This window comes from Entelurus aequoreus, linkage group LG05 (genome assembly GCF_033978785.1).
Source record: "Entelurus aequoreus isolate RoL-2023_Sb linkage group LG05, RoL_Eaeq_v1.1, whole genome shotgun sequence".
In the NCBI taxonomy this organism is placed as follows: Eukaryota; Metazoa; Chordata; class Actinopteri; order Syngnathiformes; family Syngnathidae; genus Entelurus; species Entelurus aequoreus.
Genome location: NC_084735.1, coordinates 71,743,843 through 71,767,402, shown reverse-complemented (window position 1 = coordinate 71,767,402; position 23,560 = coordinate 71,743,843). Strand labels below are relative to the sequence as shown.

Here is a 23,560-nt window from a genome sequence, read left to right as displayed (position 1 = left end):
ATACATGTATATATATATATATGTATATATATATATATATATATATATATATATATATATATATATATATATATATATATATATATATATATATGTATATATATATATATATATATATATACATGTATATATATATATACATATACATATATACATACATACATATATACACACACACATAGATATATACATATATATACACATATATGTGTATATATACATGTTTAAAATTAATTAAAAAAAGGGGTGTTTGTGTCACATAAGGATTGTGAATGATAGACAAAATTCCAAAAATGTGAAGTTACCTTTAAAAACTAATGACTCATAATTTAGAGCAAAGAAAATACATTTGCGAAAGTTGAACCACAAATTAGCTGTACTCGACTAAGCAGTGCATTTAACACATGGGTGTTCTAAGTACCACCTGATGACCATTTGTAGCCAACAGCTAATTTGTTATTAGTCTGCAGCAAAATGTATAAAACTGTCCCTCATAAAAGACTTTAGGATAGAACATTTTACTGGATTTGATTAATATTATCTCTATGTAAAACTGTGCATACTTCAACAGTCAGTACCGTAGTTAACCCTATTTACATTCTAACTACTATAAAAGGTTGCCTTACTTGAGTTTTTGGGCGGAGGGGGGGGGGGGGCACAAATCCTTTTAAAACTAAACGGGTGTTCTCGTTTGAAGTGCTACATTCTACTGCAGTCTTTTATTAAGTTATTGTTGTTCACGTCTGATCAATCTCAAAAATCTTTGTGAGCGTTTGCTGTATTCATAATTACCGCACCTAATGTATGAAAACAAATGTTGAATATATTTTGTTTTATTTATGTATTATGTCTATATTTTATTACAATACATTGTGTGTTTATTGTTCGCTCCCCGCCTCTTGCCATTCAAATCACTGCCGTTGTGTCCTTGGGCAGGACACTTCACCCTTGCCCCCAGTGCCGCTGACACTGGTGATTGAATGATGGGTGGTGGTCGGAGGGGCCGTAGGCGCAAATTGGCAGCCACGCTTCCATCGGTCTAACCCAGGACAGCTGTGGCTACAAATATAGCTAACCACGACCAGGTGTGAATGTGGAGTGAATGAATGATGGGTTCTCACTTCTCTGTGAAGCGCTTTCAGTGTCTAGAAAAGCGCTATATAAATGTAATCCATTATTATTATTATTATTATTATTACTACATTTATTTTATCTTTTTTCCAAATACAACAGAGTTAAACACAATCTGCTGGTCAACTTCCGATTTGTTCGAATTAAAACCAAATTTTAACCTCATGGATCAAATTAAAGAAATAATCTGTTCCAGAGTCAAACTATCGCTTTTACAGGCAATTTTAACTCTCAACAAGAGTTAAACATATGTTAACAACTGCAAACAATAAGACAATGGAATATACTTTGCATTCATCATTATTGTTGAGATAGTCATATTGTACAGAGTAGCCTGGACAGTGTTGCATGTAATTTGCAAGAAAGACCAAGTGTACAACTGTACATTGTAGAATTATACGTGTCCTGCGATTGGCTGGTGACCAGTCTAGTGTGTCAGCTGGGATAGGCTCCAGCTTACCTGCGACCCTAATGAGGATAAGCGGTATAGAAAATGGATGATTTATTTTTTTATTTTATTTTTTATTTTTTTGTAGCTGTATGTAGAAATGGCTGGTTGCATCAGCTATGCTCTTTTAATGTCTTTATTGTCCTTGGTGTTCTTTGATGTTTGATGTTTCCCACTTACACATACGTTTTAATGTGTGCTATGGCTATGAGGTTGTTTTCCTTTTTTTCCTTGGCCTCAGTCTGCACCCCCTCTCCAGGGGCCCAGGCTTAGACTGAATTCCCCCCCAGAATTTACCTGTTTCTCACCTTTTTTGTAAGGGGCGCCGGAAGTTGGCAGACCCATCAGCGATCCTGTTCTGTCTCCCTGTAATGTTTGTCTGCTCTTAAATGAGATTGTGTTGAAAATCTTAATTTCCCCTCCGGGGATTAATAAAGTATTTCTGATTCTGATTCTGATTCTGAAAAGTGGCTGTGTACTTTTTGTTTTTCTTTGATTGTCAGTTCTATTGCGCTGAGCCACCAGCACAAATGTTTCAAAGGCCTTTGTCACACTGCTCCTCTTTTCCATTACTAATAACAAACAAAGGCACAAAAAAACTAAGAAAAAGCCAAACACGAGTATAGTTAATCCCCTCGATGCTCACAGGTTGAAGCATCATGATGATGGGTTTAGCGGCATATTTTCCCTCCAAACTACCACATTACACAACTTTGACAATGTACAGCATTTAGTGTCCCTTTGGCTCCATTATTTTACACTCAATATGTTAGCACCCAAGTGATGTGTTTAAGAATGGGAACGAATCACTTTATTATATGTAACGCTGGAAGCTGTTTAATAGAAGTCCCTCCACACGCCTCTTCACACATGCACGTTTCCATGGCATCCGCTGATATAAAACCTGTCCTCTGTCCGTCCTCCTCCGTTTATCTGCCTCCTGTTCTCCCGCTATCCACCATCTGCCATCACTTCTTCTTTTTTCTTTACTAGGACGGCATGTCGCAAGCACTCAAGCCCAAATTAGCATCCCCGCTAACAACAAGGCGGGCCACGCACACCTGCTGGCGCCGCTAATGGTGTAATGCTAATTACACATGGGCGGGCGGGCGGACAAAAGAGCAGAAGTGCACTTGTCGGCGGCGAGCGTTCCCTGCCAACGGCGACGCTGATCAGCATTCACCTCATCGACATGATGCGAGGCACTCGGCAGCACTTCCAAGTGATCACTCAAAGAGATCTTGTCACTTTTACACAAAAACTTCTTATTCACTATTTCAATTGCACTGGCGATGGGGCAGCGTCATGAAAATAGGATTTAGCGGTCGTTAATGACTCACAACATTTACTTTCACATATGTCTGTTCCAGGTTTAATCAACTAAATTGTTTTCAGAAAGCTAATAAATTATTTTTTACATCGAAAAATTGCTAATCTAGTCACTAACAAAGTCATGAAGTCATCTTATATCTATAAGTTATCTATATGCTTTATGCTGTGCTCTGCCTTTGCAGAAAACATGTGAGTCAAAGATCCTCTATGTGACAGGACTCTTCCTGCTCTTTTTAAAGCAAAAACACTAGTCAAAGATCCTCAGTAAAGACAGACTTCTGATGTTTTTAAGGATCTGCTCCAAAAGCTAGACGATGATCCCCTACATGCCAGGAGCACTCTGTTGTTAACAACCTACTGCAAAAACACCAGTCAAAGATATTTTATATAGCCAGAGTTCTCCAAATGTCAGGGGCGCTGTGCTGTTTTGGAGTTTTTTCAACAAACTACTGCAAAAACTGTCAGGTTCAAACACTGATGACATCTATTAAACAGACAAAGAAGCAAGGAATTAAACAGAGACAGAATTCAATTTAGCTCAATTGAGGAAAAACATCTGGGCTGTACTCTTTTACAGTCTCCCACCACGCTCTGACGAAAGATTGTACGCCTCCTCTTTTATTTGGACTTTCCCTGATTATATGGCAACAGCTGTTTCTAAAGGAAGGGGGTCGTAAACAGCCGCTGCCTTTGGTCACAAAACAGTTCAAAGAAAAGGTGCCTGGAGGGGAGTTATGTCCTGCTTCCTCTCCGCTTTGTAGATCTCGGGTCAAGACAAAAATCTTCCTGTGGATTACAATACATTAAAGAAACCAACAACTTCATTTTGCTTCCCATCCTACAAAGTGGAGTTTTACAAGCCTTTTGGTTGGTAAGATCAAAGAGAGCTTTTGTCTGCTCGCCGGGAACTCATTGAAACACAAAGTTTTGTGATAACTTAGATACAATTATTCTGACAAAAACACTCTTCAAATATTGTTTCAATAGCTAGAATAGTCTGCTGTTTCTGGAGACATCCTGTAAAATGCAAGCCATAGATCCTCTAAATAACAAGAGGTCTCAGATTTTTTTTCAACTACCTACAGCAAAAACACTTTCCTTTAAATGATTGGTCTGCTGTTTTTAAGGACATACTATAAATATGCTTTTAAAGGGTCTGCTCCAAAAATTAAATATCCTCTAAATAACAAGTGTGCTGTCCTGTTTTTAAGGATATACTGCAAAAAAATGCAACGCTCTGCTGTTTTTTTAACTACCTACTTAAAACCATGACGCAAATATCTTCTATAGCCAGACTGTTTTGCTGTTTTTGAGGCTCTCCTTCAAAAATCAAAGATCCTGTAAATGACAGGGGAGCTGTGCTGTTTTCAAGACATACTGCAAAAATGCAAGTTAAAGATCCTCAAAATGACAGGAGTTTTTGTTTTAACAACCTACTGCAAAAACACTTGTCGAATATTGTCTATATAGCCAGAGTGCTCTGCTGTTTTTAAGGCTCTGCTCCAAAATTCAAAGATCATCCAAATGACAGGAGCTCTCTGCTGTTTTGGGGAATTTTTGTGAGAATGTACTCTACTCCCAAGTTTTGAATTAAACTTGCAGGCAGGTCTAGTGTTGTCGCTCATAAACTGGATTTGAATATCTCTCCTATGGGAATATAACAGACACTTCATTAGGTACATCTGCTTCATCCAATGGGGTCCAATACAGTGATTTTTAATGGTTTCATATTCTTTAGTAAAATGATGTCTTTAATTTATATTATTGTGGTTCTGGTTTGCAGGGGTAGGGAACCTTTTTTTATTCTTTTTAAAATTAATATATTTCAAATGTACCAGACCGTCATCGCTAGCTCTGTCGTCAATCCGTCAGACAGCGGCCTACCTACCGTGACCACGATGATGCAACGGCGTACGTGGGGCACAATCGATCGCCCCTACCTCAGCGGGGACTTTGTTCCTCCTCCTCCCTTTGCAGGTGTTTTTTTTCTGGGTGATGTCATGACCGCGACATGATGTTCCACAACACAAATTAGGCAGAGTGTTGTTTTGTATTCACCGGCACACGCACACACACACACTGACGCACATTGATTTCCTCAAGGTGTTAACCTTATTTGAGTCTTTCACCTGAATTGTGAGGATTTGTGTCACTCACTGGCCTCTTTTTGTTAAACATGCATGTTCCTGACTAGGGATGACAAATTCAATCCTGTTGTTTCTCTCTGAATGTTTTCAATTCTTGTTTCCATGCCAATGTTTAAGCAAAACGGGGGAGTTGTACCGTAGCGTTGTTGCAGTTCATCTTACCAAACATGACTCCAGGTTTTTCTTCTTTTAAACAGAAAGCTAGTTGAGTCTGAATCAACAGCACCTCTGCTGGTTGCAGTCAAGTACTGCACTCCATTTTGCCACAATCCCTGCACACCCCGCTACCCCGAAAGGGACAAGCGGTAGGAAATGGATGGATGGGATGCTCACGCTTCTTTATCCTGAAATCCCGCGCTACCAGGGGCAACGAGGCACTGACAACATTGATATCAATACAGTAGTCACCAATACTTAATCAATAGTAATCAATATTGATTTATTAAATGTAATTATTAAAATTATTTATTGCGACGTATAAAGTCAAAAGTTTTTCCAATGATCATGTGTGCTTGTGGTGTGTTTATTGCGTTGTTTCATACAAAATAGAAACAGGCACTTGCTTTAAAGGCCTACTGAAACCCACTACTACCGACCACGCAGTCTGATAGTTTATATATCAATGATGAAATCTTAACATTGCAACACATGCCAATACGGCCGGGTTAACTTATAAAGTGCAATTTTAAATTTCCCGCTAAACTTCCGGTTGAAAACGCCTTTGGATGATGACGTATGCGCGTGACGTAGCCAGTGAAACAGAAGTATCGGTACCCCATTGAATCCAATACAAAATAGCTCTGTTTTCCTCTCATAATTCCACAGTATTCTGGACATCTGTGTTGGTGAATCTTTTGCAATTTGTTTAATGCACAATGGAGACTGCAAAGAAGAAAGTTGTAGGTGAGATCGGTGTATTATCGGCGGACTACAGCAACACAACCAGGAAGACAGAGATGGATAGCAGACACGTTAGTCACCGAACTCACCTTAACTTCCTCCGTCTCGCCGACCGCATCTGTGATCGGGTGAAGTCCTTCGTCGCACCGTCGATCGCTGGAACGCAGGTGAGCACGGGTGTTGATGAGCAGATGAGGGCTGGCTGGCGTAGGTGGATAGCTAATGTTTTTAGCATAGCTCTGTGAGGTCCGGTTGCTAAGTTAGCTTCAATGGCGTCGTTAGCAACAACATTGTTAACCTTCGCCAGGCTGGAAAGCATTAACCGTGTATTTACATGTCCCTGGTTTAATAGTATTGTTGATCTTCTGTCTATCCTTCCAGTCAGGGATTTATTTATTTTGTTTCTATATGCAGTTAAGCACGATGCTATCACGTTAGCTCCGTAGCTAAAGTGTTTCGTCGATGGATTGTCGTGGAGATAAAAGTCACTGTGAATGTCCATTTCGCGTTCTCGACTCTCATTTTCAAGAGGATATAGTATCCGAGGTGGTTTAAAATACAAATCCGTGATCCACAATAGAAAAAGGAGAGAGTGTGGAATCCAATGAACCAGCTTGTACCTAAGTTACGGTCAGAGCGAAAAAAGATATGTCTTGCACTGCATTCTAGTCATTCACTCTAACGTTCCTCATCCACGAATCTTTCATCCACGCTCAAATTAATGGGGTAATCGTCGCTTTCTCAGTCCGAATCGCTCTAGCTGCATTGTAAACAATAGGAAAATGTGAGGAGCTGTTCAATTGACTATGTCACGCTACTTCCGATAGGGGCAAGGCTTTTTTTTATCAGATACCAAAAGTTGCGATCTTTATCGTCGTTGTTCTCTACTAAATCCTTCCAGCAAAAATATGGCAATATCGCGAAATGATCAAGTATGACACATAGAATGGATCTGCTATCCCCGTTTAAATTAAAAAAAATTCATTTCAGTAGGCCTTTAATTGACGAAAGATAAAGATGACACAATTGACCAATTGCTTGTATACCGTCACCTGACTTCTTCCCGCAAGTGAAAACCAGTGGTGGTCAACCCAGCCAAGATGGCTGTTGTACAGCAAGCAGCGCACAAACTATCTGAGTACAAAAGAGGCTTAATCTTCCTGCAAAAAGCAGATACGAGCAAAAAAATCTAACTATGCAATAGAATAGATCCCGAAACTTGATCAAAAATAGATTTGCGAGTGATATCAAAGATTATACGTCGGTCGCGTTCACGGTCATATCGAACTATTGTGCTCCAGACGCCATTGTACACGACAAAACAGATGTAAACTTGGAAAAGCATTGAGGTCTACAACTTCTTTGTGTGTGGCTCGGTCAAGGAAATTGGTTTTGGGTAAGGTTGCATTTCATGAATTTAACTTTGCGTCTACTGCCATGTTTGTTGCTGTTGCACGCATCGTTTAAGAGTAGTGAATTTTCCCGTCTCTATCAAAATATAAGAATGGACGTCAACATTGTGTATGTGCTGAAAGCTTCATTTATGATTGCTGCCTTTGGTAAAAAATGTACTCTTAGGTTTTGCTCACATTTGCTAGCTGTTCAAAGTCGGGACCCGGGGTGGACGACTCCTCTGTGCATCAGTTGGGGACGTGTCAGGTTTAAACATCGATGACATCTATTAAAACAGACAAGAAGCAAGGAAATAAACAGAGACAGAATTCACTTTTGGCTCAATTTGAGGAGAGACGCCTGGACACTGTACCCTTGTAAAGTGTCTCAGCACGCTCTGGCAAAAGATGGTCTTTTTATTTGGACTTTCCCTGTTTACATAACAACAGCTGTTTCTAAAGGAATGGGGGGGGGGGGGCGGATGTAAACAGCCATTGTTTTCGGTCACATTAACACAAAAGAAAAAGATGCCACGGGCTTGGACTGGTCCTGGATCGAGCTTGGGCAGGTCTTGGATCACAATACATAACCCCTCCCGTCTCCTCTCATTGTATATAGCTGAATTGTCCAAGCTTTTGGCTTGGAGCAACAAAGACAGCTTTCGTCTGTTCACTGGGAACTCAGAGAACGGAAAGTTTTTTGATAATTTACATACAATTTTTCTGACAGGACGTCTCTGCGCTGCTGACTTTTCTCCATTCAAGATGATCCCCTGCTGGCCCCACTATGGACTGGACTCTCACATTATTAACTAGATCCACTCGACATCCATTGTATCGGTCGCCCAGGGGGATGATCCCCGGATCTGCGGTCCCCTCCGAGGTTTCTCATTGTGCCCATTGGGTTAAGTTGTTTGTTGCCCTGATGTGGGATCTGAGCCGAGGATGTTGTTGTGGCTTGTGTAGCCCTTTGAGACACTTGTGATTAAGGGCAATATAAATAAACTTTGATTGACTGATTGATTGAGGAACTCTGAAGAAACATCCTATTTGCGATTTGAACGATTCGTACAACCGAAAAGAACACAAGCATCGGCATTTTTTCTAGAACAAAGCTAGCTTGACCACCACGTATATTTAATGGCCTGGACGTGAGCCGGATGTGACGTCAGTAAAATTCAAGCAATTTGCCAAAATGATGGAAAAGACTGTAATGACGTAGAAGACATAAAAGATGTAGAAGTCCGCCAACTAAAAGTTTCTCCCGCAAGTTAACCCTGCCACCATTATCCATGCCACCGCACCACAGGTGTATGCACTTACTATAATGAAAATACCACGCCCACAGTGCAACCAACTCATGCAGTGCTCAGGTGGCCAATCACATACACACACACAATTTAGGGGAATAGCAAGTCCATCTATCCATCCATCTTCTTCCGCTTATCCGAGATCGGGTCGCGGGGGCAGCAGCCTAAGCAGGGAAGCCCAGACTTCCCTCTCCCCAGCCACTTCATCCAGCTCCTCCCGGGGGATCCCGAGGCGTTCCCAGGCCAGCCGGGAGACATAATCTTCCCAACGTGTCCTGGGTCTTCCCCGTGGCCTCCTACCGGTCGGACGTGCCCTAAACACCTCCCTAGGGAGGCGTTCGGGTGGCATCCTGACCAGATTTCCCCAACCATCTCATCTGGCTCCTCTCGATGTGGAGGAGCAGCGGCTTTACTTTGAGCTCCCCCCGGATGGCAGAGCTTCTCACCCTATCTCTAAGGGAGAGCCCCGCCATTAGAGGAAACTAATTTCGGCCGCTTGTACCCGTGATCTTGTCCTTTCGGTCATAACCCAAAGCTCATGACCATTGGTGAGGATGGGAACGTTGATCGACCGGTAAATTGAGAGCTTTGCCTTCCGGCTCAGCTCCTTCTTCACCGCAACGGATCGATACAGCGTCCGCATTACTGAAGACGCCGCACCGATCCGCCTGTCAATCTCACGATCCACTCTTCCCTCACTCGTGAACAAGACTCCGAGGTACTTGAACTCCTCCACTTGGGGCAGGGTCTCCTCCGCAAGCCGGAGATGGCACTCCACCCTTTTCCGGGCGTGAACCATGGACTCTGACTTGGAGGTGCTGATTCTCATCCCAGTCGCTTCACACTCAGCTGCGAACCGCTCCAGTGAGAGCTGCAGATCCTGGCCAGATGAAGCAATCAGGACCACATCATCTGCAAAAAGCAGAGACCTAATCCTGCAGCCACCAAAACGGATCCCCTCAACGCCTTGACTGCGCCTAGAAATTCTGTCCATAAAAATTATGAACAGAATCAGTGACAAAGGGCAGCCTTGGCGGAGTCCAACCCTCACTGGAAACGTATAGCAATAGCAATTGTGGCTCTAAATCCAATTTATATTCTGAATAATTCTAAAAGTCATTTAGAATTAAAACAAAATGTCTATGCTCATGGATATTCCAAAGTCTTCACCGTGCATCCGCTTCCTGCAGATGGCAGACTTTCGTGTTTGGTCTGTCTTAGTTTTAATTTACTCGACACACAAGTCCATTTTTGTACGAAACTGTGTTCACAACTCTCCCTGTAATCCATGCTGCTTCTTTGACGTTTGCCACCAACTCCGGTTTGGGGGCGGGGGGGTGCAAAACTCCCTCAGTCTGGGGCCCACTCCTAGGTTAAAGCGGCCCTGCCTGTAGGTGACAGGCACATCTTCTCCATCTGTCCCAGAGATTAAACGGTAGTGTCTTTATGGTTTGCATGTTTACAGGAAAATTTAGGTCACAGAGTGAATCCTTCAGAGCATTACAACACCCTTTTAACAAAAAAATATATATGCTTGCAAAGCGTCGAGGCCTCCTGACCTAATCACTGGCCAAGTGAGTACTTTCTCCATGTAAGGTGTTGATATTTTAAAATGGGTCCCCAAAATGTTTATACGGATTCCCATCACAAATATGCAACTCCTGTTTAGGTAAAAGTAAAAGTGATGTTGTTCCACCAATAAAGACGTGATTTCATTTTGCTTTTCCAAAACTGTAAGTAGTCGTTTATCATATCTGATACAAGTTATATGTGCAGTCGGCTCAAAGCACAGCTGTACCAAAAAGTGTTGTGACGCAGGCTAAAAAGGTTGTGACACTGTGGCACAAGATGCTCCTCAACTATTTCAGGCCTCACACCAACACGGTTCAAAGGTTAAGCCACTGTCCACAGCGCCTCTCAAAGACATATATGCCTTGTGTACACAAGAACATTATAGGCTTAGCATCAACATTTATGAATGGATTTTCTCTTTTATAATATGAATTCATGCCATCAGATTTAGCAGAAATACGAGACACACGGGATCCTTTTACAGCTTTTTACACATTTACTTTTTCCATGGAAGTAGCCAAATCAGTGTCCAAATCCAGCTATTCCCTTTTCCTTCTGAGAATAACATACACACACTTAGGGGAATAGCAAGTATAGTTCCTAAATTAATATGATTATTTTAAATAAAAGTACATGAATTATGTATATACTAGGACAGTGAATCTTTGGGCACCACACGATTCGATTCGATTCTTGGGTCTAACAATTCGATTCAGAATGAATTCTCGATTCAAAATCTATACTTTTTCAATAACATTGGGTACCAGTTCTATGATTAACTACATTCCTCCATAAAATAGATAAACAGCTCTGATCGATGTCTATATTACTTAAAAGAAAACTGGTTGTGTTAAATAAAATGCTTACCACACATTTAATAAAGGTAAATACAAATATGGCAACAAGAGAAGTATCCAACACTTCTCTTTTCTAAAATAAATATGTACAGCAGATATGGGCATCTACATCAACAACATGCCTGAGTGGCTGGACAGGACGAATTGGAAAAATAATTATGTTTTGTTTTTGTTTTTTATTGATTTGATTTTATTATTTTTTTAAATCAATGAAGAATTGTTACAAATAAGAATCGCGAGTATTCTGATAATCAATTTTTTTATTTACATATAATGTCAGATTCTCAAGACAAACTTTGCCTACCTTAAAAGGAAACTGCATTTTTGGGGGTAATTTTGTCTCTGACATGGACTACAGGGAAGAGGTGAAACATCTGGTTGAATGGTGCAGAACCGACAACCTGGTCCTGAATGTCAACAAGACCAAGGAGATCATCGTTGACTTCAGGAAGCACCAGTCCAGCCACGCTCCACTCTTCATCGACGGCACAGCGGTGGAGATAGTAAGCAGCACCAAGTTCCTGGGGGTGCAGATAATTGACAATATAACCTGGTCCCTACACACCGGAGCTCTTGTAAAAAGAGCTCAGCAGCGCATGCACTTTTTGCGTCGGATGAAAAGAGCACAGCTACCTCCCCCCGTTCTCACCACATTCTACAGAGGCACTATAGAGAGCCTGCTGACCAACAGCATCTCTGTCTGGACTGGAGCCTGCAATGCCTCAGACTGGAAGTCTCTCCAGAGAGTGGTGAGGACGGTGGAAAAGATCATCAGGACTCCTCTTCCTCCTATCCAGGAGATCGCAAAAAGCCGCTGCCTGACCAGGGCTCAGAAAATCTGCAAAGACTCCTCCCACACCCACCAAGGACTGTTTTCACTGCTGGACTCAAGAAAGAGGTTCTGTAGCCTCCGAATCAGAACCTCAAGGTTCTGTAACAGCTTCTTCCCTCAGGCCGTAAGACTCTTGAACGCATCATAATTAAATTATCCCCTCAACTCCCCCCAAAATGGATTAACTCACTGGAATAAAAAAGACAATATAACATACATCCATAAACCTGGACGCATGTGAAAAAGTGCAATATATTTATCTGTACAGTTACCTATTTATTTATTTATTTATTTATGCACCTTATTGCTTTTTTATCCTGGACTACCATGAGCTTATGTAACGAAATGTCGTTCTTTTCTGTACTGTAAAGTTCAAATTTGAATGACAATAAAAAGGAAGTCTAAAGTCTATTGTTCACAATCATTATGAAAGACATGACGACGGATGAATTTTTTTTTCATGCATTCTAAATATATATAAAAGTCAGCTTGCAGCGGAGCCAATGTGACGTCCTCTATTCCGCCCATAAAATCCAAGAAATAACCATTAAAAAAGTGCCAATAATACTCCATTTACATTTTGTGACTTGATTATTAACCAAGTATTAGTGATATTGGTATTATAGGCGCTAATGCAGACAAACTATTTATAGCGACGCTGCGATAACAATCTTGTATAGAATTTCGACATGATCGGAGGGGCCGTTGGCGCAAATTGCAGCCACGCTTCCGTCAGTCTACCCCAGGGCAGCTGTGGCTATGAAAGTAGCTTACCACCACCAGGTGTGAATGAATGATGGGTTCTACTTGTAAAGCGACTTTGGGTACTTAGAAAAGCGCTATATAAATCCCAGGTATTATTATTATTATTATGATCGACTGGCGAGTTGTTGCCTCGCTTCCTTGCTTCCTGGAAGTTTATTGTAGATCTTAAATCATGTCTGTCACCTGAAAGCAGATGGCTGAGGACGTACTCCGACAAGTTGGTACACTTGACAGCCATTTACGACCCGAAAATTGCGAGAACGACGCGAGAACGATGCCCCACTACCCCGTTTCATCGCGAGGATCATGAGACATTCTTCATCTAAACGCAGACCTTGCACAGTAAGTGATGTTCTATTATGTTTGTTGGCTCTCATAAAGTCTGCAGTGAGTAGTAATCAGTGATGAAGAAAAAAAAGCAACCGTTGTGATGCGTTTTTTAAAGTAATGCGCCGCGTATGTTTAAAATGAGCAAAATTCGTAAATATTAAATGTTATAATTCATTATTACATTATATATATACTGCCATCATGTAAATAAAACCCTGATGGAGGTGTTTGGATGTTTTTTAAGGGCAGAATTGAGCAGCTCCTACAGGCTCCATTGTAAGCTGACTTTTGATTGCATTTATTCAGTATTTAGAATGTATAAAAAAAATGTACATCCATTGTCATGTCTTTCACTAAGATTGTGAATGATAGGCAAAATTCCCAAAAAAGTGCAGTTCCCCTTCAAAGCTAATGTTATCCGCTCTGAGCGGTGCAACTATTATTTTTCTACTGTTAAAACTCAAAATACAACTCTAAAACAGAACAAAAATGAGCGTTTATGATTATGAATCTTGCCTTGCCGCCGCTGCTTCTTAAACATAACCTTATTTTTTTAAATTATTTAGGACATATTTTTTAAGTTAAGTCCATCGTTTAAGGTTATACTGATATGCTCTCAACCACAAACAATGACATTTTCCTTCTGAAACACCCATAAAGTAGACCTGCCTCAGGATGTAACTTCCTGTGATGGCGTCGTTCTTTGACTTTTTCCAGGGGACTTTCTGATAAACCAGTTGGTCAATTTAAAATTTCTATTGAATTCCCATTTGTATTGGCTGTAAGCTTTCGAATGTCATGTCACTCAGACGTTGCCACTTTTCTGATAAACCAGTTGGTCAATTTAAAATTTCTATTGAATTCCCATTTGTATTGGCTGTAAGCTTTCGAATGTCATGTCACTCAGACGTGATATTTCGGATGTTGGTCCTCATACACGTGTGGACGTGTATGAGGACCAACATCCGAAATATCACCTTTAAAGGAAAACTGCACTTTTTTTTTTTTTAATGTTGCCCATCATCAACAATCCCTATGTGAGACAAGAACACACATATACAGTATTTGCCTTTTCTGTGCTTTCTATATAGTAAACAATGTATTTAAAACTATGAGGCGGCTAACAATGCAGGTAATTAGCATTCATTTATTCCACATATCATGCCCTCTAAAATCAATCAATCAAAGTTTATTTATATAGCCTATAATCACAAATGTCTCAAAGGGCTGCACAAAAAACAACACCATTTTATATACATGCTGTATGTGATATAGAAGTAAAAGGCACATTAATGATAACATGTAATATTTACATTTTGTCAGTCATTTTAAGCATTACAGTAGCTTCTTCTTCTTTACCACTAATGGCAGCTTTGTGAGAGCCTTAAAGTGTTATTAGAGATGTCCAATCATATCGGCCTGCCGATATTATCGGCCGATAAATGCTTTAAAATGTAATATCGGAAATGATCGGTATCGGGTTTTTTATTATCTGTATCGTTTTGTTTTTTTGTTTTTTTTTATTAAATCAACATTAAAAACACAAAATACACTTACAATTAGTGCACTAACCCAAAAAACCTCCTTCCCCCATTCCTCTCATTCACACTCATTCACACAAAAAGGTTGTTTCTTTCTGTTATTAATATTCTGGTTCCTACATTATATATCAATATATATCAATACAGTCTGCAAGGGATACAGTCCGTAAGCACACATGATTGTGCGTGCTGCTGGTCCACTAATAGTACTAACCTTTAACAGTTAATTTTACTCATTTTCATTAATTACTAGTTTCTATGTAACTGTTTTATATTGTTTTACTTTCTTTTTTATTCAAGAAATGTTTTCTAATTTATTTATCTTATTTTATTTTATACATTTTTTTAAAAAGGACCTTGTTTTCACCATACCTGGTTTTCCAAATTAGGCATAAAAACGTGTTAATTCCACGACTGTATATATCGGTATTGGTAATTAAGAGTTAGACAATATCGGAATATCGGATATCGGCAAAAAAGCCATTATCGGACATCCCTAAGTGTTATATAGCACTATTGCAAAATGTTTCAAATAAGAACATAAAACAGGTATTTACAATGTCTGCTCTCACTGCGATGCTGACAAATGGGACCATTGTATCTTTCAGCACTTGTGTGCTCCTTGAGTTGCTATATTCAGTATAATCCTAACTTCTCATTTAAACAATATTTAATGTTGTCTGGTTTTATGCTGTGTTCCATTTGTCGAGAGCCATATAGTGTCAAGTTGATTGCGTGTGGATTTTCAAAGTTGACCAACCTTCTACAATACAGGTGAGATGCAGCATTTATAACCTAGCATTACCTTTCATCTACTCACAGGCGATGATGCAGCGGCAGAAGCAACTCAAGCTTCTTTTCCTTCTTTATTTTATGGCGGTTCGCAACCACTCGTTAGTGGTCAAAGGAGCAGTATGAACAAGGCTGTGTCACTCTGTCAAAAAAGTATGCCACTAAAGCTTGAGTAATAAACTTTTCAAACTTAAAGTGTTTACAAAGTACAAAGAAGAAAAACCATGATAAACATTCTGAATTTATTTCATCCATCTATTCTTTCATTTTCAAAATAATCTTACTTATCTCATCATATGAAATATGAGTTACTTCACCAATTATTATTTATTTATTTATTTTTATTGTGATTACTTATGGAGTATATTGTGAATACATTGAGAACAGGAAGTGAACATTTTCGAACATGTTGAAAAGAGAAACTGGAAATTGTGATGTATCATGTTGTATGTTTGCATGTTTGAAATAAACTCAAACTCAAACTCAAGGCATGTGAATGAAACTATTATTTTCATTTTCAGAGCAACTTATAGGCGGAATAAATTACTCCCATTAACTACATTGTTAGCCGCCTCTTACTAGCAGTTTTTCACTATTTAGAACGCACACAAAAGCGAAAGACGTGTATAGGGATTGTGGGTAATGGGCAATATTCCCCCCAAAAAGTGCAGTTTTCCTTTAAGAATGCATTATTTGTGCCAAAAACATTACTCACTTAACTTTTCAAAATAAAAAGTTGCTTACACCAGTAAATAATGTTTTTGTCGCTTTATTACTTTGCAAATGCTATCTGGTCATACAGTATTTAAACAATTTAACAATTCTAAGAAAGTAAATAAACAATGCAATAATGGGACAACTTCATCTATGCATATATGACTGTTCTTGGTATGTCAGTCAAGTTGAATAAACAAAGCTGTATTTGTATTTCCAATTCAAGTAAATCTAATAAGATTGGAATGAAGCCCAACATGAGAAGAGCTGACCTTTCACCTCTCGACTGTTTTCACTGTAGGATGATAATTAAATCGGGAGAGGAGAAACGAAAGCGACTTTTTCTGACATCTAGGCCACTGAGACTTTTTTTGTAACTTTTTTTGGCAACAGAGACAGTTTCTAAAAATATAGGATTGAATGGAAAAGGGAAGTAGCATCTCCGACTCGTCTGCTCGGCCCTTCCTGCAGTCATTCGGTCCGTCTGTGCATATAACGGAAAAAGTTAGATGAAAATGCTGCTGCTCCGTCTGTACGCCTTCACCTGTGTTGTTGTCGTCACAGGTAAGTCTAGACTTCAAAAGGTACATTTTGCAGGCATATAAATAAATATTTTTTTTGGTGGGGAGAAGAGTTGAATCTGAAATTGTTGACTGTAACTGCAATTTATTTTTTATTTCTTGTTTTTTTGTAATTATTTGGTGTATTATTTTTTATATTTAACTATATTTTTCTCCAGCACATATTATTAAAGGTAAATAAAATATGTATTATGATTATTTTTATTATCCAACTGTAGAATAAACACAACTAGTACAAGAACCAAATTTTAAATAGGGTTTTTTTTGTGTGAGGGGCGGGGGGGTCTGAAATTTAAATCTGAAATGTTTGTCTGTTACTGTATTTTGAGTAGATTTTTTTTTTACTTTATATATTATTAAATCAAACAATGTTTCTTTTTTTTATATATTGTAATAAAATATTATTTAGTGATATAAAAATATGTATCATAAAGTATTAGTATTTATCATGTGTTGAAACAAAGCAGTGTTTCTTAACCTTTGTTAACCCATTGTTGGCCCACAAGCGCTTCTCGAGGGCAGTCAAAAAAAAATCTGTTTCTTAGCTGTAATACACTTTTCCACCACTTGTGGCAGTAATGACAATATCAAACAAACTAAAGAAGTCTGGCACTAAAGTCGTAAATAAGTTTCTTAAGCGCAAAAATTATGACTAAATTGGTGAAGATGTATTTTCATTTGCACTTTAATTCTCTTGACAGTTTAATTCAGAAACACATTATTTATTATCAATTTAGTTGGAATTCATTCATTTTAGCCCTACGTTATTGTTATTTTTATAACTTTTTTTGTGTCCCTTCTTTTGCAGTATATTTGATTAGGTTTGTTTTTTTACTCAGTCTGACATAAGCCTTGATAATAATCTTTATGATTAACACATGCTTTCATATCATTTGACAAGTTGTATCCTGTTAAACTGTAAGTACGTTAGACATAATTATTGAATATGATTTAAATCAAGAGTAAGATTCCTAATTCACTGTTGATATTTGTGTGGGCCCAGAGTCCCTCTGTAGTGGAAAAATTGGGCCCTGAGGTCAAAAAAGGTAAGAACCCCTGGAATTAAAAAAAAAAACACTCACTAGATGCTAATGACCACATGCTAATTTGATTTATTGATTTATTGTTATAATTAATCGATGAGATTTTACCTGGTTAAATAAAGGAAACTGGTTGAATCAGTGTTGGCAGAAAGTAACTTAATTATAAATAGGGTACCTTAAAGAATTTTGTCTATCATTCACAATTCTTATGTAAGAAAAAAACACATGTTTTTTTTTTTTTTGCTTGTTTGTTCGTTTGTTTGTGTTGTTCAGATCACGAGATGTAAATGGAGCATTGTCGGCGGTTTTTGGATGTTTTTTAGAGGGCTTTATGGCCCCAATAGAGTACTCCCATTAGCTGCATTGTTAGTCACCTTATAATTGTCGTATTTTACAAATTAGAATGCATAAAAAAAGAAAGACATATGTCAGTTTTATTCAACTGCCAACCCGCGGGCCACATCCGGCCCGCCAAAGCTTTTAATTTGGCCCTCCGAACAACACCCAAATAGGCTTGATGAAACCATTCAAAACAGGGTTGCACATGTATGCAGTACTTCCCCCACCCTACAGGGGACAACAGCAAGGCATATGTGTCACAATGAAGCAGCATTAGGTGGGTAGAAGAAGATGGCACTATCGACCCTGAAAAAAATCTACCGTAAATCAATTGCGAAAAATTGGACTTTTGACAGCGACTGGACAACAAAGTATGAATGTATTGAAATTGCTGACTTTGTGATGTCTTTTGTATTCGTGGTCGTGTTGTTTTTGGCTGTTAAACTCTGGCGATCAAAACTGGTTAAATAGATGTAGTGCTGAATTTGACCAACAGAGGACGGTAAAGCTACACCTTAGGTTTAATTGTGTAAAATCACATGTGTGCAATGTTTTTTCCTGTGTGTATAAACACTAACCCTTCTATTTTATTCATGTAAAATACACGACGGGCGTTATTTATGTAAAATGCACAAAGGACGTTATACTTTTGTAATGTTTATATTTTTAGTCCTGCAAACCTAAATAAAGGAAGACAAATAAATAAAACTGAGGCAGTAAAAATAATTCAAAAAGAAGGAACATCAATCATCAACAAAACTTAACTTCTGTTTAATTATGCTGTTAACTATCTGTCTAGCTACACGCTGGAAATGAGTAGCGAGGGCAGAATAATACATTTTTTGACAGTGCAGTGTCAAAGCTGATGTGTTTACTTTGTAATTACTTCGTAATTGAAACACAGTCTCAAAGGAATATAACTTGCGAAGGCACTTTCTAAAGAAAACATCCAAATTTTGAGGTCCGGCCCCTGAGACCTTGGGCTCTTGAAACTGCGGCCTTTTTCATTATGTACGTTTGTAGTTGAATAATCCTGACATATGTGTTCTTGTTTTACTTAGGCATTGTGGATCATAGGCAAAATTTAAAAAAAAAAAAGTACAGTTCGTATTTAATGGAGCCATAGTGTCTAGATCAGGGGTCCCCAAACTTTTTGACTCGGGGGCCGCATTGGGTTAAAAAAATTTGACCGGGGGCCGGGTTGTGTGTTTGTGTGCGTGTGTGTGTGTGTTTATATACATACAGTGGTTAGAGTGTCCGCCCTGAGATCGGTAGTATATGAGTTCAAACCCCGGCCGATTCATACCAAAAACTATAAAAATGGGACCCATTACCTCCCTGCTTGGCACTCAGCATCAAGGGTTGGAATTGGGGGTTAAATCACCAAAAATGATTCTCGGCGCGGCACCGCTGCTGCCCACTGCTCCCCTCACCTCCCAGGGGGTGAACAAGGGGCTGGGTCAAATGCAGAGGACACATTTCATTTGCCTGAGCGGCTAGGAGACCCCGAGAGTAACAAGCTGTAGAAAATAGATTAGGAAGGACAAATTTTTTTTTTTAAATTGAGACTTCCCCCGGGCCGGATTTTGGATGCTGGCGGGCCGTATTCGGGGACCACTGGTCTAGATGACCGAAATTTCACTAATAAGTTTTCTTATTTTACTCCTGAAAATGTAAGCGGCAGTAATTTCCCATAATATCAATTTGTTTTTGAGTAATCATAGATAACTCACTGTACTAATGTACCTGTCACGACTGGGTTCTTGGGTTTTGTTTCTCCAGAAGGCAACGGAAAGTTGGCGCGAGCCAGACGTGAGTTTGAATACATTATTTATTCTTTTAACACTAATAAACTACAAAAAAAGGAAGCAAACAAATGGCGCGCACAAAGGCGGAAATACAACTTGACTAAGAAACAAAAGACATGCACGTGGGCACAAAAACTATGAACAATAAAACAAAAACACTAACTGTGGCATAAATGAACAAAACTTACTTGGTAAACAACTGTGACAAGACATGGAGCAGAGTGATGAAATAGTGTGAGGACGCCAGGACGAACAACAGAAACAGACAGATTTAAATAGTGACGTGATCAGTGAAAACAGGTGCGTGACTCGAAACGTGAAACAGGTGCGTGACAAGACAGGTGAAAACTAATGGGTGACCATGGAAACCAAACCAAACAAGGAGGTGCACAAAAAGTCCAAAACCAAATCCGAACATGACTAAAACAAAACATAATCACAGACATGACAGTACCTTTCCATCACCACACTCAATATGCCGCCCCCCTTGGTGTGACGTCATCCACAGAACCCAATTTCCCATATAGTGTGGATAAAGGCCTCTACCACAATTCGGGATGAAGATGCTACCAAAACACATACCACACAATATGAAATTGCCTCCAATCTTCTGTAGGTGACGCCAGCAGGCTGAGGCAGGCCCAAACATATTTTGGAGCTGAAAGTTGGCGTTCCAAAATGTGCGGAAATTTGTTAGAGAACAAGCCTAAAATCACTACTGGGTCCATTTTAGGGGGGATTTGACCTGTAGATATAATTTTTAGGTCTAGAACTATGAATGTTGTCAGCATTAGAGGAGCCCTGTAAGCGTCAATGGTGCCAGAAACGTAAGGTTTATTGTGAAGAAAATGGTGGGGAAACTATATATGTCAGTTGTGTTTTAATGTAGACAATCATCTGACTTTGTGTCAATGCATCTCGCCCCGGCATGTGCGTCAGCGGGTTCCGTGGAGACGGTGGTGGGGCTGGCAGGGAGGAGAGTGGCGTTGCCGTGCCGTGTGGAGGCGGCCAAGCAGAGAGGCGTGCACGTGTGTTGGGGGAAAGGTACGCCGTCGCTGTTCTCCTGCCAAAACATGCTGGTCAACATGGCGGGCGAGCGGATGACATACAAAAGCTCATACAGGTATGCAATGCTGAAGGACTGCGAGTCCCATAGTAATTTGACCCCTTTACCAGAGAAATGGATGCTGGAAAATGAACTTTGACCTCAATTTTTGTGTAGAGGCTGCCAGCATAAGCCAGAGGCTATGTGACAGGGGCTAATTGTAGCAAAATAGCTCTTGTTTTTAAGACACTTAGAGGGCAAATGTATCCCATCTGTGCATGTGGTTGCCATGGTTACCGCTATCCTCCTGTGTGGCAGGTACTCTATGTCTGTGTCTTCAAGCGCTGTCTCCTATCTCTCCATCTTCAACGTGCGGCCTTCAGACTCGGGCTTCTATCACTGCCGGATTCAGCTGCCGGGCTTCTTCAACGACAAAACTTTCACCGTCCTCCTCATCGTCATTAAACGTCAGTGCGGCTTTATTTTGCGCTTCCTGGTGACCGTAACGCCACAAGTTTCTCTGTGCTCCTGTAGCATCCGGGAACCTGAATGCACCACAGACAACCAAAAGTGAGAACACATGAAGAGAAGTTCACTTTTATTTCGGATGAAAAATGCACTTATTCGGTTCTAACCTGGACAGGAAGTGATGTCGCAGAGAGCGTGACCCAGCACACAGGATGTGACATCACAACAGAAGAAACAACTGGACCCCTAGTGGCACGAGTTGGGGTATGGTGCTAATAACAGCATCCGATTGTTTTCAGATATTTGACAAAAGCTTTTGGGTTCTTTTAGTCGTCTGTCCAACAGAGCAACTTCAACAATCTGTACACGTTCCTGGGACACACGATCCGCATGGCCTTCATCATCTTCATACCTGCCGTCCTACTGACTGCTGCTTACAGTTAATACACACACACTCACAGTCCTGTGATGCTACTTCTATTCATTTATTATTTCTATTTATTGAAGTGTTTGCTTTACCTCCGCAGGGATCTGGCGGTCCAATCAGAAAGTTTGGACTGACAGAAGCATGAGCCAATCAGAAGAGAAAGAGGAGAATCTGTAGAGTCGTTACGTCGAAGTCCAATTCGTTTTTTTCCCCCTTATCTCTCTGAAGGGTTATTATTTCCAGTCTTATGTTTAATATTGAAACATTATTTGCATTTTTGACAGTATGTATTTTATTAAACTGGGAATTGTAATCATAAAAGATTTTTTTTTACTTATTCATTATATATCTGCATTTAATGATTTAATTAATCAGTGAAATATGAGCCTCAATATTTCTATATCATCTATTAAATTTGTATTCCATGGCCATGACTTAATAAACAATTTATAAATTATTTTTTAAATATATATTATTTAATTGCATTTTTTTATTTATGTATTTGCATTTTAATTATTTGATTAGTAAAAGATAAACTATTCTAAAATATTGTTTTTGAACCTATTGTTTGTTAGCTATTATATTTATTCCACTGGCAATTTATAAATTCAATGAACTTTTTAGTTATTAAATAACAATTTTAAATATTGTATTGTGTATTAATTATTCATTTTAAAAGTTAAATACTTTAAATAATTCCATTAACTTAATTATGAAATAGATAGCTCATAACCAAGATTTAATTCATGACCAATTCATCTATTTTGTGACCTTTTCAATTATTTATAGATGGGTTTTTTTGTTGCATTTTAATTGTTCAATTAAATTGTGAAATACAACAAAAGTTAAAGAGTTTTAATTATTTATTATTACTATATTATATTGTATTTTCTATTACTATATTATTAATACAGTAATTCAATATATGCATTGTATTCATAATTTTACAGTGTTTATTTAATTAAACTGGGAAGTGTAATCATAAATGATGTGTTCTATATTTAATGAAAAACATACTTATTCAATGACCAATTTATATATTTTATAAATGTTTAAATGTTTTAACTGACTTTAATTATTTAATTAATCTGTAAAATATAATATTTCATTATTATGTACAATCTATTAATTTATTATTCCTCAACCATGATCATTATTGAATGACTATATGAGCTTTTTAGATATTTAACGGCATTTTAATCATAACTGCATTTTAATTATTTAATTAACCAAGATTTAATTAATGACCAATGTATCTATTTTATGACCTTTTCAGTTATTTTGTATTATTTTGTTGCATTTTAACCGTGCAGTTGAATTGTGAAATACAACAAATTTAAATATTTATCATTTTATATTACTATATTATATTATAAATTTTTATGAGTGTGAATGTTGTCTGTCTATTTGTGTTGGCCCTGCAATGAGGTGGCGACGTGTCCTTCCGCTCGAGCGCAGCTGCGATAGGCTCCTGCACACTAAAAAATGTTGGGTTAAAAAATAACCCAATTTTAACCCAACTGTTGGTTCAGAAAAGGACAAACCCCTTATTTTAGTTATTTTAACTCAAAATTCTGGGTAAATTTTTTTCAATCCAACTTTTGCATTGAATTATTTAACCAAAAAGTTGAGTTTTGATAATTTAATGTGGGGTTATTCCCAAACAAACTATTGGGTTGAATTATTCAACCCAAAAGTTGAGTTATTCTAACTCAATGTTGGGTGATTGTAAATAATGTTAATAAGATTAATCCATAATAAAATTCCCTTCAAGAAAAAAGTTACTT

At 38.7% G+C, this 23,560-nt stretch overlaps 1 protein-coding gene across 1 annotated transcript; it reads left to right on the top strand.

Moving 5' to 3' along the window:
* Positions 1-16,531: 16,531 nt before the first annotated feature.
* On the top strand, positions 16,532-22,202 carry LOC133649827 (hepatitis A virus cellular receptor 1 homolog). Its single transcript, XM_062046502.1, has 7 exons — positions 16,532-16,626; positions 20,773-20,956; positions 21,197-21,345; positions 21,413-21,448; positions 21,522-21,610; positions 21,677-21,785; positions 21,874-22,202. Exons 1-7 carry the CDS (start codon positions 16,572-16,574, stop codon positions 21,948-21,950), a joined length of 699 nt encoding a protein of 232 aa, XP_061902486.1. The 5' UTR covers positions 16,532-16,571; the 3' UTR covers positions 21,951-22,202.
* Positions 22,203-23,560: the final 1,358 nt, after the last annotated feature.